This window comes from Schistocerca cancellata, chromosome 6 (genome assembly GCF_023864275.1).
Source record: "Schistocerca cancellata isolate TAMUIC-IGC-003103 chromosome 6, iqSchCanc2.1, whole genome shotgun sequence".
Classification (NCBI taxonomy): Eukaryota; Metazoa; Arthropoda; class Insecta; order Orthoptera; family Acrididae; genus Schistocerca; species Schistocerca cancellata.
Genome location: NC_064631.1, coordinates 476,698,318 through 476,714,622, shown reverse-complemented (window position 1 = coordinate 476,714,622; position 16,305 = coordinate 476,698,318). Strand labels below are relative to the sequence as shown.

The window sequence follows — 16,305 nt, the reverse complement described above, 5'->3', positions numbered from 1 at the left end:
TTTCCATAAGCCTCATTAATAGTTTTCATGCGAACATCCACATACTGCTACAATAGTTTCCAGTTGAACATCTACGAGCAAGAAAAACCCCATCACAAAGTTCACAGTTCTTGAAGAATAGAAAGGTACATATGGAAACACACTGTCATTGTTTTAACACACGGCCTAGTTGTGTTACACTTATTTCATGGATCCATTGTTGTTGATCTGACCAATACAGGTTCCTTGTCTGAAACTCGGCTATGCACTGACTGTCTCGGGACCAAAGATTGGGCCCTTATGTGTCCTCACAATAATAGGTACTGAAACTTCACATTGTTCGATGTTTAATTTACAGAAATTACATTTAAAACTTAACTCATTAAATTAACTTGAGTACATCGAAAAATTCAGTCTTTTTAACAGTTTCTTCTACTACAAGAGTTAGGCTGAATTATTTGTTTAAATCATGAAATTTACAAAAATAAGTTGGACAAAACTGTTAATTACTTTGGAATTAATTAATACATAAAACTAAGCACAAAATTAGATCTGGTGTTATCTTCTTTAAAAACTGAGTGCCAGCCTTTCTCTTTTATGAAGATGCAAGTTATACTCATGTATGTTAATGTTAATTAGTTAAAAGTGGAAAAATGAATTTTGAGGAGGCAGATGGCAAAACAAGAGGGGAAGTAAAAATATCCAAGCTTGCTTCGTCACATCAGGTTGCTGCCAGCGAGGTTTCATCCTCTTCCATCTTCTCCACACAAATGTTCTTGAGGCAGACCAGCTCCATGCCAATGTGCATTCAGCGGTCAGTGATAGGACACTGTACTTGGACAGTTAATAGTTCTGGTAACGTTTCTCTAACCTTGTCATTATTTGGCTTGCAGTTATCAGCCTACGTAATTTTTGTATGTGTTGTGGTTGTTAATAAAGAGTGTAGATGCAGAAAGGTGGATAAGAAACCACTTGTACATTACATTACCTAATATTTTCAAGGACGCTGATGAAAATGAAACAAGGCAAAAGTTTGACAGTATTTCTTTATCTCCTTTTGTCAAAGAGGCTTAACTTCAGCATACTTTAGCCAACTGGGAAATGATTCTGTAATAAATGACTTGTTGCACAAATAATTCACTATGTTACTAATCTCAGAAGAACTCTCTTTAATTAACTTTATTTATATTTTAATTTAACTACAACAGTTTTTTTTTTATTTTAAAGATTTTATGGTGGATGTTATGTCCTCAGGTGTGTTAAATATCATATTCATGCTATGGATATCATTTGGAGTAACTGGTCTGATATATTCTATGGCAGTATATATTAAAACTGAAAACCAAGAATTGTCAGTATTAAAGTCATTAAATGCTTATTAGGGGCTGCACTGGGTAACATTCGAGAACCTGAGAGCTTAAAAATGGAAGATTGGGTAATCATCTAGTGCAGTCCCCAACAATCAGTCTTTCCTTCGCATCACATCCAATAAGTCACCCCCAACCCAGGGTTCTGGGTGACTTTTTTGAACTCTTTCCATTTCATTCAGGATCAACAGGAAGCTGTAAATATGCTTGAAAGAGGTTGATCTTGGAAAAATACTGATCATCAGCAAGCTTAGCAAAAAGTTCATCAGGGCACGGCAAAGGATATATGTAAATGATAGACTGAGAATTGACAGAAACTTTGAAATCACTGAAAAGGCGTAAATGTCCTGATGGCTTCTTGACAATGGCTAAGGGGCTAGCCCATTTGCTGGATGTGATTGGTTGGATGACCCCAACGGGGGTCAAGCTCTGCCTTGGCCTGGTCATGGAGTGCCATTGGCACCTGGTGAGCCCAAAAGAAACGGAGTGTGACCGGAGGTTTCACGGTAATGCGGGCCATGAAATTGTTGGCAAAACCCAAACCCGGTGAAAATTGGGCAGAAAATTCAGAGCATGAAGAGTCGAGTTGTGTATAAGACATTTGAGCAGAGACAGTTGGGAAAGGAGCTGATACGTGTGAGGCAATAACCAAGACAAAAAGAAAGCACAGCATAAGGTAACATCAGTCAATATAGATGGCAGAGATAAATGACCAAGGTAATGAAAGGCAAAACAGGAGGTGCAAGGGGTGATGTAGATTGAGATGGACCCAAACTAGCCAAAATGGAGGCAAGTATTTGCAGTACCTGGGTTTGATTGTATTACTCTTTGCTGAATGCCTTTTGCTTCTGTCACCGTGACTGACGGATGTGTGGCAATGCTCTCAATGCACTGTATAAGATGTAGGGAATACTTCTTCATCAGTCTTTGATGGCTCACCTGATGATGATTGGCAGGTGTCCAGTCAAAACATTGTGGAGTGAAGTTTATGATGACTGGCTATAATCCCGAAATCTCTTTGAATACCTCTGACCTGTCCTCCATATTGATATGTGGGCCGAGCAGGAAATCTGAATCACAGTTGGATACTCAACTGGAGATACTACTACCTACTTCCCAATACATTTATCCCAGTATATTTGTTCATTAATAAAATTTGTTATAGTATATATCTTTCACAAACCAACAGCTCAGTTCATGGAATCAGTACTATCAGTAGACACTAGAATGATATGCATAAAGATTTATAGTCATTTACTTTGGTCTAGAAAGGTGTCCACTATTCAAGAAGACACATTGTGAATGACTCGCCAGCAGCCATAAAAGGTTGAGATACAAATAATCTTCATATTAAGAAGAGACCAGATGGTTTACTGGTGGTCAGCTCCTATACCATTGACAAATTTATTAGTGGAACCAGTTGAAGTATTTATTATAAATAATATTGAATAATGTGAGCTAAGAATACATGTGGGTGGATTCTTGAATGTAATAGAAAAGGTTTGGTGATTAGAAAATTCTTTAATTCGCTCTTTAAAGCCACTAAATTTGCTTCTGTACATTTAATAGCCTCTGATACTTTCTTGAACACATTTGTACCCATGTATTTGCCTGCATCTGTGCTTATGTTAAAGCTTTCGAATATTGGTAAAGATGGTGTTTAGTTTAGTCCTAGTAGTGTAATAATGTCCTGTACTATTTTTGAGGAAAAAAAATATTGGTAACATGAAAGAATTTATGTCTTATGAAACATTTGTCAAAATACCAAGTGCTTTAAAGAGATCTGTGCAGGGCAGTCTAGGACTGTCAGAGAGTTGATTTTCATATCACACTTTTTTATCCATAAAGAGTCCGACCCCTTAGCTTAGTGGTCAGCACATCTGACTGCCATGCATCAGGTCCAAGATCAATTCCTGCCAGAGTAGGAGATTTTCTATGCTCAGGGACTGGCTAGTGTGTTGTCCTCATCTTCATCATTGACAAGCAAGTTGTCCAATGTGGTGTCAATTGAAAAGACTTGCAACTCAGCAGCTGAACTTGCCAGGTGGGGACTCGCAACTGTCAATGCCAGATGATGATGATGATGATGATGATGATGATGATGATTTTAGCAAGTGGAAATATGAAGAATAAACTAATTCATTTAATGTAAAATCACTTCTAGTTGTAATCATATATACTCCAGATTTAGCACAATGAAAGTGCTACATTAAATCTGGGGTATGATTTTACAGTTCAGACTGTGATGTATTTGTAGTCCCAGAGGCTGATTGTATACATGTTTTTGATTTCATTGTAGTACATTCTGCCATTCTGTGAGAAGTACCAAACAAAAGTTCCAAGTCTTATCAGAATTTAATGGCTTTTGGATATGTTAAGAGTCACACTTTGTATAAATTAACCAAATATCTAGATTCAAGGATTGAAAAGAAGCTACATGACATACAGTAATGTTCATTGTAATGTAATAATGTACTGTAAAGAAGACTCAGCATTTGAAGATATAGGTAACTATTTTCTTTTAAAAAGACCAATTAATCAAAAAGGTTCTTCATGGTTTTTTTAGTCCCTACACTTGTTTTATCTTCTAAAAACTAGAAATCTTGTGTCATTTGGTACTGAATCTCTCTACTTTCCATTCCCTGCACCTATCTTTCTTCTCCCTCTCTCCCTCCCCCCCTCTCTCTCTCTCCCCCCTCCCTCCCTTATGTATGCCAGATAATATTTCGATTGTATATTGAATTTTGCAAACCTTTTTCTTTTCTTTTAATCTTTGATTGTGATCATTATTTTTCTTTGTTAGTGTGATCTGATAAACACAGTGTCTCATCATCTAAATATATTTACAATACTTGTTTCATGCTTATGGCTTTAGTTTCTAAATCAAAGTGACATTTCTTTTTTCTTATAGTGTAATTTTTTTTAATAGGAATTCATCTTGGTGCCAAACGAATGCATGAAACACTCAATAAGACTTACTTTTGGCGAGGCATGTATGTGGATATAATCAGTTTTGTAAGAGGTTGCCATATATGCTCTGAGTCATTCTGTGGAAGTCATTTACATTCTTCTGCACAGCATAAACTTGACAGAACACATGAAAATGACAATGAAGATGATCTCTTTGCAAATAATGAGAACTCACTAGATACTGATTTGCAAATTCGAAACAGAGTTTGGCAGAAGGTCAGTTATATTCTGTGATTTAAAAAATCTTATTACAATAAAACTTTTTTGCAGAGAAGTTGTAAGTGATAAAACAATTCTCTGAAAATAACTTACATTTCAAAGTTTTGTATTAGTTAGTTGCTTTTGTTTACTGCTTAATAATCAGACAGTTCCACAACTTCAGTGGTTGGAGGGCAGTCAAGGCATAATATGATTACTGATATTAAAGTAGTTTATCAGAATATTGGTGGATGATTGTGTATGTCAGTAGAATATGACACTTTCTAAGCACATGATGTCAAGAGAATAGTTGGAAAATGATGTACCAGTAGAGCAGAAGTATTAGTAAATAGCAGAGAGGATAAAATAGCAATCTGGAATTAAGAAGGCGCAGTTTTGATTGTAATAGGAGCTGATTAATAAGTTAGAAATAGGAAGAAAAAACACAAAATACTGTGGTAACAGTTCATGAATACTATAAACGCTTCCACTAAACCAACAGGTATGGGAGGTTTCAGGTCGGGTGCTACACACCATATTAATGATGCAGTGAGATAGGGAAATTTCCTGATCAACAAAGAAGACATTATTAACAGTGACCATAAGGGCTGAATATAGATCCAGTTAATGTTAGAATAAATTGTGTGTTCTGTACTGCAGCGAGTCATTGTTTATTTTGTTTTAATTTGAAACATTGTGATGTTTCATCAGGGATTTGTTTGCATATATATTTGTTTGTTTATACTGTTTAACATAAAATGCCTTTAACACACACAAATGTTTGTTTCTTCAGATTCATTTTAAATAGTTTTCACTCTAGCTTTCCTTCATTGAATTGCGAAATTGTCATGTCTCTCATATTATGTTAAAAATTCCAAGTAAGAATTCCTAACCACCTCTGATGAGGTGCCGCAATAAAATGTAATGTATTTGGATGTGAACTGATGCCATATCAAGTGCCTAGCTACTACTTGGAGAAAATACTGCATTATTCAAGAAACTAAAGTCCCAACCCATATTCTCAGCAGTTGTTCAGTAGTGGTGCTAAGCCAGATCCTGTCTGGCAGTAGCATTTATTTCACTGAAATATCTAAAAAATGTTGCTTTTAAAATATGTGTTTTGAATTGTTACCACTCACAGTATTTATTTTGTTAATGTTCAACACATTTTTTTTGCATTTCAGGCACAAATTAAAGTTACTGAATCAATATGAAATTAACCATTTGACAAATATTAAACAAGGTTCACTGCAATGTGTTAAAAAATTCATGTTAGATGATGCAAGTGAAAAAAGGAAAAGAAAAAAAATTAAGAATGTCTGTATTTTCAATCTTATCAAATTTTAGTACAGCCCAGTAATTTGTCTGCTAAAATTTACTCTTGCAGTTACATACTGATCACTGAAAGTCTGTGTTAAATATATTGTTTTTGCGAAAATTCTGTTGTTGTAGCTTGCATACATATATCCCAACCTGCATGCTACTCCTTTGAGGCGCTCCACTACATGCATAACATAATGATAAAATGCCCAATAATAATATAAAAACCCCCTCCCCCCCATGCCTCTCTAGACTCAGCAGAAAAATCAGCCACTTACCCAATAAGAAAAGCATGTCATTCTGGCTCAGATGTGTTATCAACATTGGGCAGCATGCCATACGTGTTACTAAGGCATAATGGGGCAACTGTGTTGATGAAGACAATGCTGCTGGATTTGACAATGAAATCAAACTTTCAGTTTATATATAATAGAGGGAAAAATTCCACATGGGAAAAATATATCTAAAAACAAAGATTCTGTAACTTACCAAACGAAAGCGTGGTACATTGATAGAAACAATAACAAACACAAACACACACACAAATTTCAAGCTTTCGCAACCCACGGTTGCTTCATCAGGAAAGAGGGAAGGAGAGGGAAAGACGAAAGGATGTGGGTTTTAAGGGAGAGGGTAAGGAGTCATTCCAATCCCGGGAGGAGAAAGACTTACCTTAGGGGGGGAAAAGGGGCAGGTATACACTCGCGCGCGCGCACACACACACACACACACACACACACACACACACACACACACACACACACACACACACATCCATCCGCACTTAACAGACACAAGCAGACATATGTAAAGGCAAAGAGTTTGGGTAGAGATGTCAGTCGAGGCGGAAGTACAGAGGCAAAGATGTTATTGAATGATGGCGGCAACTTGAAATTAGCGGAGGTTGAGGCCTGGTGGGTGACGGGAAGAGAGGATATATTGAAGGGCAAGTTCCCATCTCCAGAGTTCTGATAGGTTGGTGTCAGTGGGAAGTATCCAGATAACCTGGACGGTGTAACACTGTGCCAAGATGTGCTGGCCGTGCACCAAGGCATGTTTAGCCACAGGGTAATCCTCATTGCCAACAAACACTGTTTGCCTGTGTCCGTTCAAGCGAATGGGCAGTTTGTTGCTGGTCATTCCCACATAGAAAGCTTCACAGTGTAGGCAGGTCAGTTGGTAAATCACGTGGGTGCTGTCACACGTGGCTCTGTGTAGTAACACTGTTCACGTTACGTCGCACTTCACTTAGCGTAGACCGGGACTGTGTCCTAGGCATGCCCGATGTTGACTGACTGCGCACGGCCTGTCCTCCGGAGTTGTTGTTGTTGTTGTTCTTGTTGTTACGCCGGCAGAGGTCGCGTCCGAATTCTCGCGTGCCCTCTGGTGGACGGGACTCTACTGGCGGCGACTACCGTTCGTGACGCGCCGTGCCAATGTGCGCCTCCCGCGATCTTTCTGGTGGCTACTACACTCCTCCTCCTTCGGGGGGTGAAGCCACTGTGATCCACTGCGTCGGAAGGTGGAGCGTCGGGCAGGAGCGATGACCTCCACATCCATTGGATGGCCGGAGTCGAGGGGATCTGCCAACCCTCGAGCCGGAACCTTCGAATACGGCTGGAAGTGACCCACACGAAGAGGCCCCCGTCGTCCCACAACCGGAGCCCGGGACAGCACAGGCGACAAGCTGTCGAAGTCTGGATCCTGTTCCACCTCAGGAGGGGCAAGACCCAGTGGCGGGGACGAAGGGGAAGGGACGACCACAGGGGAACTAGCCCCCTGCGAAACCGGGCCGGCCAGGGGGGCCGGCTCTCGCTGGGGCATCTGGAATGACGGCGATGCCGGTGCTGGAGCCACTGGAGGCTGCCAAGGCTGAGAACCATCGCAGTGTGGCAGAGTCACAGCGGGGAGAGGAGGTAACGTCCCCTGTGAAACCAAGACAGGTGCCGGCCATGGGGAAGCCGGTGTCCGAGAGGTCGGAGGGTGGGTGCCCGAACGTGGACGGAGCTGATTTTGGTGACGACGTACCACCCGGTCCCCCGCCTGCAAGGTATAGAGCCGGCGGCCATGGCGGTGCAGGACCACCGCCGGTATCCAACGTGGATTGCGACCAAACCCACGGGCCCAGACTGACATACCCAGTGGAAAGCCAGGTACTCCGTTTTGTGAAGACTGGCGAGGACCAGGCTGGAGGAGGTGCAGCAGAGTCCTAGGTTGACGCCCATGGAGGAGCTCTGCGGGGCTGCGGTCTCCCATTGGTGTGGTCCGGTATGCCGTCAAGAAAAACGTCAATGCTTCCTCTGCAGGAAATTCGTGCACATACTTTTTCATCTGTGTCTTAAAGGTGCGCACCATGCGCTCAGCTTCCCCATTCGATTGTGGATGGAAGGGGGGAGAGCAAACGTGCCGAATACCGAAACGCCTACAAAAATCCCGGAAGGTCTGCGAAAGAAACTGCGGTCCATTGTCCGAGACCAGGGTGATTGGCAGACCTTCCACAGAAAAGATTTTTGCTAGTGCCTGGATTGCAACTTCTGAAGTGGTTGAGGAGCAGCGAACCACATATGGGAATCGGGAATAAGCATCAATGACAATTAGCCAAAAGCCATTGAGAAACGGGCCCGCAAAATCGATGTGAACACGTTCCCATGCCTGGGTTGCCGGCGGCCATGAAGAGAACGCTGCCCTGGGAGATGCTTGTTGGCTCGCACACTGAGAACAGGCGGCCACCAAGTGCTCAATTTCTCTGTCAATACCGGGCCAGTACACATGTCTGCGAGCCAAGGTTTTAGTACGGGAAACACCCCAGTGCCCCGCATGTAATAACTTGAGGACCTCCCTTCGTAAACTTGCAGGAACAACCACGCGAGGAGCTGTATCATCGGTAGCCAGAAGGAGAACTCCTTCCAAGACCGAGAGACGGTCTCGTAGAAGAAAATAATTACGAAGAGGGTCCGAGGCCCGGCCCGGAGGGCGGGACGACCACCCCTGCTGAATGAGGCGAACTACTTGCCGGAGAACCGGGTCAGCCGCCGTTTCCCTGGCGACTCGAGAACTAGTGATCGGGAAGCCATCAACCGCTTGGCGGGACGCCACATCCAAATGAAAACACATAATCTCCTCTCGATCAAATGTAGGGTCCGGGCCCACCGGAAGACGGGAAAGAGCGTCGGTGTTGGCATGCTGGCCTGTAGGGCGAAAACGAATGTCATAATGGTACTTAGAGAGGAACAAGGCCCAGCGCTGGAGTCTGTGGGCTGCCCTATCCGGAATCTGAGAGGCGGGGCCAAATAACGATATTAAAGGCTTATGGTCAGTGATTAACTGAAACTTCATGCCATACAAGAAAGGGTGAAACTTGGTAACAGCGTAGACAATGGCCAAAGCCTCTTTTTCCACCTGGGAGTAATGGGCCTGCGCGGGACTAAGCGTTTTCGACGCAAACGCCAGTGGTTGCTCGGAACCATCTGCGTTGCGATGGGCCAGGACCGCCCCCACCCCATACTGCGAAGCATCCGTAGCCAGGACCAACGGCTTATGGGGATCAAAAGTAGCCAAACAAGGGGCTGACGTGAGGAGGCCCTTCAACGAGGTGAACGCTCGCTCGCATGCAGGCGACCAATCAAAAGGAACACCCTTGTGCAGAAGGCAGTACAGGGGGTGGGCTATAGTGGAAGCCCTGGGAATGAACCGGTGGTAATAGGCTATCTTGCCTAAAAAAGCTTGTAACTCCTTCAGCGATGTGGGCCGAGGAAGGTTGACGATACCTTGGACCAAACTTCCTAGTGGCTGGATGCCATGCCGAGAGATGGTGTAGCCCACATACTCAATGGACGGTTGGAAGAAGGTTGACTTCTGCAGGTTGCAACGCAAGCCCACAGACCTGAATTTGAGAAAGAGGGTGCGAAGGTTGTGCAAGTGGTCCGTCGTGCTGCGGCCCGTGACAATTATGTCATCCAGGTAATTAATACAATGAGGGATCGTCGACGTGACATGCTCAAGATAACGCTGGAATATCGCCGGGGCACTGGATATTCCAAAAGCCAACCGCTGGTATTGGTAAAGGCCAAACGGGGTGTTGACGACTGCCAGCCGTTTGGAGTCCTCATCAAGTGGTATCTGATGATAAGCCTCTGACAGATCGATTTTCGAAAAATAGTGGCCTCCCGCCACGGCGGAGAACAATTCATCAGCACGAGGCAAAGGATAGGTGTCCACCACCAATTGGGAATTAACGGTGGCCTTAAAATCGCCACAAAGACGTAATTTTCCAGAGGGCTTCTTGACAATAACGAGGGGCGAAGCCCACTCACTGGAAGAAATGGGAAGAACGACCCCTAGGGCTGTCAGCCGGTCTAGCCCTTCCTTTACCTGAGGGCGGAGAGCCAAGGGGATCTGCCTCGCGCGTAGAAAACGCGGGCGAGCCGACGCCTTCAACGTTAAGTGAGCTTCAAAATCTGAAACACGCCCCAGGCCCTCCTCAAAAATGTCTGGAAAGTCTGAGATCAAAGATTCTAATGAGTGATAGGGAACGTCTTCGGAGACCAACTGTATGGTGTCAGCGATAGAAAAACCGAAAGCTTGAAAGGCATCCAGGCCAAAAAGGTTAGCGGAGCTCGCATCACTGACAACAATAAAAGTAATAGGCCGAGTGACTGATTTGTAAGTCACGTCGGTAGTGAATTGACCCAGTAGGGGAATGAACTGTTTACCATAACCGCGTAGACGCCGGTAAACTGGCGCCAACGGGGGCGATCCAAGGTCGGAATACGTTTGTGCATTCAACAACGAAACTGCCGCGCCCGTATCTACTTGCAGTTGTAACCGGCGCGACCGAACCGACACCTCGATAAAGAGTTTGCGTGCCGATGCGTCGGGAGCCTGGCCCGATGAAACTTCCTGAATGTCAACGTCCATGTCCTCTGTACTTGCTTCCTTCGATTCCTTTGAGGCTGAGCGGCAAACTTTAGCAATGTGACTGTTTTTATGACATTTGCGACAAACGGCCCAACGCTGGGGGCACTTTGACCGATCGTGATGTATATAGCACGACGCACAGGACGGCAACAGGGACCGGCGGCCGGAATTCTGTTTACGCGCCGCGCGGGAGCGGCCGTAACGGCCGGATTGTACCGCTCGCACGTCGTCCACCCCGGACACAGTGGACGCGGCCGCGCCGCTCTGAACCTCCGCGACGTCGCACCACGCTTCCAGCTGTTGACCTGCTGCGTGAGAGACTTCATACGATTGAGCAATGGACAGGACTTCTTCGAGGGAAGGGTCTTCTAACTGCAGGGCCCGTTGCCGGACCTCCCTATCAGGGGCCGAACGAACAATGACGTCGCGTACCATAACATGGGCATACGACTCCCGCGACTGCTCCGTGACAAAATGACACTTGCGACTAAGACCGTGCAGGGTTGCGGCCCACGCCCGGTAAGACTGATGGGGCTGTTTCTTGCATTGATAGAACTCGACCCTAGCCGCCACAACATGCGTGCGGCGGTGATAATATGAAGACAGCAATGAACACAATGCGTCAAAAGACAAGGACGAGGGTTCCTGCAACGGCGCCAGCTGCCGCAAAACTTGATACAGCGAGGGAGATATCCAAGACAAGAAGAGAGCACGACATACCTCCGCATCGGCAACATGAAACGCCTGGAAATGCTGCCGAAGGCGATGTTCATATGCGTCCCAATCCTCCGCCGTCTCGTCATACGGGGGAAAGGGAGGAGGGAACGGCGCCGGAGCAGACGGCGGTGAGAGCAACGCCGGAAGCACTTGTTTCATGGTGGCCATGAGCTCCGTCTGCTGCGCAACCAAAACCCGCACCAAATCCTCCATGCCGTGGAGAAACTGCGAAACCGGAACAACGACGCAACACGCGAAAGAACGACCCTACTCGTCGCCAATTGTGTAGTAACACTGTTCACGTTACGTCGCACTTCACTTAGCGTAGACCGGGACTGTGTCCTAGGCATGCCCGATGTTGACTGACTGCGCACGGCCTGTCCTCCGGAGTTGTTGTTGTTGTTGTTCTTGTTGTTACGCCGGCAGAGGTCGCGTCCGAATTCTCGCGTGCCCTCTGGTGGACGGGACTCTACTGGCGGCGACTACCGTTCGTGACGCGCCGTGCCAATGTGCGCCTCCCGCGATCTTTCTGGTGGCTACTACACTCTGCCTTAGACATGTACACCTTCCAGGTTACAGGACTGGAGTAGGTGGTGGCGGCAGGGTGAATGTTTCACTTCCATACATGGCTACACTCCATACAAATACTTTCAGAAACGACTTCCTGACACTTAAATCTATACTCGATGTTAACAAATTTCTCTTCTTCAGAAACACTTTCCTTGCCATTGCCAGTCTCCATTTTATATCCTCTCTACTTCGACAATCATCAGTTATTTTGCACCCCAAATGGCAAAACTCCCTTACTACTTTAAGTGTCTCATTTCCTAATCTAATTCCCTCAGCATCACCCAACTTAATTCGACTACATTCCATTATCCTCGTTTTGCTTTTGTTGATGTTCATCTTATATCCTCCTTTCAAGACACTGTCTATGCCGTTCGGCTGCTCTTCAAAGTCCTTTGCTGCACCCTCCCACCATGCACCCTCCCACCACCACCTACTCCTCCAGTCCTGTAAGCCGGAAGGTGTGCACGATCAAAGGCAGAGCCACGTGTGAAAGCACCCATGTGATTTACCAACTGACCTGCCTACACTGTGAAGCTTTCTATGTGGGAATGACCAGCAACAAACTGTCCATTCGCATGAATGGACACAGGCAGACAGTGTTTGTTGGTAATGAGGATCACCCTGTGGCTAAACATGCCTTGGTGCACGGCCAGCACATCTTGGCACAGTGTTACACCGTCTGGGTTGTCTGGATACTTCCCACTGACACCAACCTATCAGAACTCCGGAGATGGGAACTTGCCCTAAAATATATCCTCTCTTCCCGTTACCCACCAGGCCTCAACCTCCGCTAATTTCAAGTTGCCACCGCTCATACCGCACCTGTCATTCAACATCTTTGCCTCTGTACTTCCGCCTCGACTGACATCTCTGCCCAAACTCTTTGCCTTTACATATGTCTGCTTGTGTCTGTATATGTGCGGGTGGATGTGTGTGTGTGTGTGTGTGTGTGTGTGTGTGTGTGTGTGTGTGAGTGAGTGAGTGTATACCTGTCCCTTTTTTCCCCCGGGATTGGAATGACTCCTTACCCTCTCCCTTAAAACCCACATCCTTTCATCTTTCCCTCTCCTTCCCTCTTTCCTGATGAAGCAACTGTGGGTTGCGAAAGCTTGAATTTTATGTGTGTGTGTTTGTGTTTGTTAGTGTCTCTATCAACATACCAACGCTATATTATACACACACACACACACACACACACACACACACACACACACACACACACACACACACACGCACACACACACACTACTACTACTACTACTGGCCATTAAATTTACTACACCACGAAAATGACGTGCTACAGTGGAATCGGTGGGTTCAGGAGGGTAATATTGAATGCTGTGCTGGATCCCAATGGCTTTGTATCACTAGCAGTCAAGATGACAGGCATCTTATCTGCATGGCTGTAACGGATCATGCAGTCACGTCTCATTCCCTGAGTCAACACATGGGGACGTTTGCAAGACAACAACCATCTGCATGAACAGTTCGACGACGTTTGCAGCAGCATGGACTATCAGCTCGGAAACCATGCTTGCCGTTACCCTTGACGCTGCATCACAGACAGGAGCGCCTGCGATGGTGTACTCAACGATGAACCTGTGTGCACAAATGGCAAAGCGTCATTTTTTTGGATGAATTCAGGTTCTATTTACAGCATCATGATGGTCACATCCGTGTTTGGCATTATCGTGGTGAACGCACATTGGAAGGGTGTATGTGTCATCGCCGTACTGGCGTATCACCCGGCTTGATGGTATGGGGTTGGTTACACGTCTCGGTCACCTCTTGTTCGCATTGACGGCACTTTGAACAGTGGACATTACATTTCTGATGTGTTACGACCCATGGCTCTACCCTTCATTCGATCCCTGCGAAACCCTACATTTCAGCAGGATAATGCACGATTGCATGTTGCAGGTCCTGTACAGGCCTTTCTGGATACAGAAAATGTTCGACTCCTGCCCTGGCCAAATCATTCTCTAGATCTCTCACCAATTGAAAACGTCTGGTCAATGGTGGCCGAGCAACTGGCTCATCACAGTGCGCCAATCACTACTCTTGATGAACTGTGGTATCGTGTTGAAGCTGCATGGGCAGCTGTACCTGTGCACGCCATCCAAGCTCTGTTTGACTCAATTCCCAGGCGTATTAAGGCTGTTATTACGGCCAGAGATGGTTGTTCTGGGTACTGATTTCTCAGGATCTACACACCCAAATTGCGTGAAAATGTAATCACATGTCAGTTCTAGTATAATATATTTGTCAAATGAATACCTGTTTATCATCTGCATTTCTTCTTGGTGTAGCAATTTTAATGGCCAGTAGAGAGAATATATGTATTTGCCTTTACATATATCTGCTTGTGTCTGTATAGCTACGGATGGATGTGTGTGTGTGTGTGTGTGTGTGTGTGTGTGTGTGTGTGTGTGTGTGTACCTGTCCCCTTTTCCCCCTAAGGTAAGTCTTTCTTCTCCCGGGATTGGAATGACTCCTTACCCTCTCCCTTAAAACACACATCCTTTCGTCTTTCCCTCTCCTTCCCTCTTTCGTGATGAAGCAACCGTGGATTGTGAAAGCTTGAATTTTGTGTGTTTGTTTGTGTTTGTTATTGTCTCTATCAACGTACCAACACTTTCGTTTGGTAAGTTACATCATCTTTTGCAATGTTGATTTCACTGTCAAATCCAGCAGCATTGTCTTCACCAACACAGTTGCCGCATTATGCCTTAGTAACATGTATGGCATGCTGCCCAACGTTGATAGCACATCTGAGCCAGCATGACATGCTTTTCTTATTGGGCAAGTCACTGATTTTTCTGCCAGGTCTGGAGAAGCACGGGAAGGGGGGGGGGGGGTGGCATTACGTTATTATTGGGAGTTTTATCATTATGCATGTAGTGGAGCCCCTCAGAGGACTAGCAGGCAGTTTGGGAAGGAAATATAGTTCATGTTTACTGGGAGGTTGCTCATGACAGCAAATTGTGGCTCATACTTGCCCAAATGTTGTTTCCCCACTGAATTCTAAGACCATGTCTTTGGTACCTTTCAATGGTTGGCTGAATCTGTGAAGACAGCTAGCCTCACACATGGGGTGGAAGCATGTCTATCTTTTGTAGTAGCTTACCCAAAATGAAGCACAATCCTCTGGTTTGTTGCTGATTAGAAGATCTAAACTGGAGGCTTATTTTGCAGTGATCTTAAAAGTTGGTTTCTTGATTTCTAATCCACTGTTATCTGATGGAGCATTGTAGGGCTCCCTCAATAGGTAAGGCTTGCACACTACTCAAAGGAAGCAGCTACTTGAGTGCCAGAGTATGTGGTATGACCACGAGAGTTTGTTGAGCTGCAGAAACTTCTCCATAAGATCATCAACGAATTACCTTCAGCAAATGCTGAAAGACCGGTCATGTTACTCTTGGAAGTGAATATATGCCTCTGCAGAGCAATAAGAGAACCCCTTTATGTGGTATTAGTAAATGGCAGGAGAATCCACAATGTGTCCATTATTAGTATTATTTATGAAATGTAACGATGACCATGTAATATTAGAAACAGAAAGTGGATGGGAACCAGAAGTGAATTGCAGCAAAACACAAAATTCAGATTAAAAAATGTATCACAGGACAGGATAGGTACTAATGGTGTTGGCGCATTTATTGCCATACTGAAGATGATAGCATTTAGTGAGGTTATCACAGATTTCAAATATGAAATAATCTGCATGATGATAAACATCAGAGGTGGGTCAAACATGTTAATTGGGTGTTTTTATAGACTATCTGCCTCAGGAGCTGCAGTGGTAGAGCATTCCAGAGAAAATTGGAGAATATCAAGACTAAGTTTTCTGAATATGCTATTCATTGTATTGCCAGTCTTCAGTTTGCCAGATGTTGAAAGGAAGAGTCATGTGATTGGAAATGGTGTCAGATGGATGTGAAGTAGTTCTGAATATTTTTTATTTTTTTACTTTTGTTATGAAAAATACTTTGAGCAGTTACATAGAGAACCGAATTGTGAGGGTAACATCTTAGACCTGCTAGTAACTACCAGACTTGAACTGTTCAAAACAGTTAAAGTAGAGAGCTGACTCGCTGAGCATAAAGCAATTGTTGCAACTGTGACTTCAGATATTACAAGGAACGTTAAGATAGTATTTAGTAAACATGACGGGAAACACATTGTAGAGTATCTGAGCAGTTGAAACCAAATATTCACTTCTGGGGACAGAGATAAGAAAAAATGGATAAAATTCAAAAGCATTGTA

The 16,305-nt window shown here is 44.6% G+C and overlaps 1 protein-coding gene across 4 annotated transcripts in view; it reads left to right on the top strand.

Moving 5' to 3' along the window:
- LOC126190886 (uncharacterized) overlaps positions 1 to 16,305 on the top strand; it is a 170,850-nt gene that overhangs the window by 43,187 nt on the left and 111,358 nt on the right. For all 4 annotated transcript variants that reach the window (XM_049931496.1, XM_049931495.1, XM_049931494.1 and 1 more), the window contains one exon: positions 4,276 to 4,532. In XM_049931496.1, the coding sequence (XP_049787453.1) occupies positions 4,276 to 4,532 (257 nt within the window). The remainder of the gene's footprint in view (positions 1 to 4,275; positions 4,533 to 16,305) is intronic.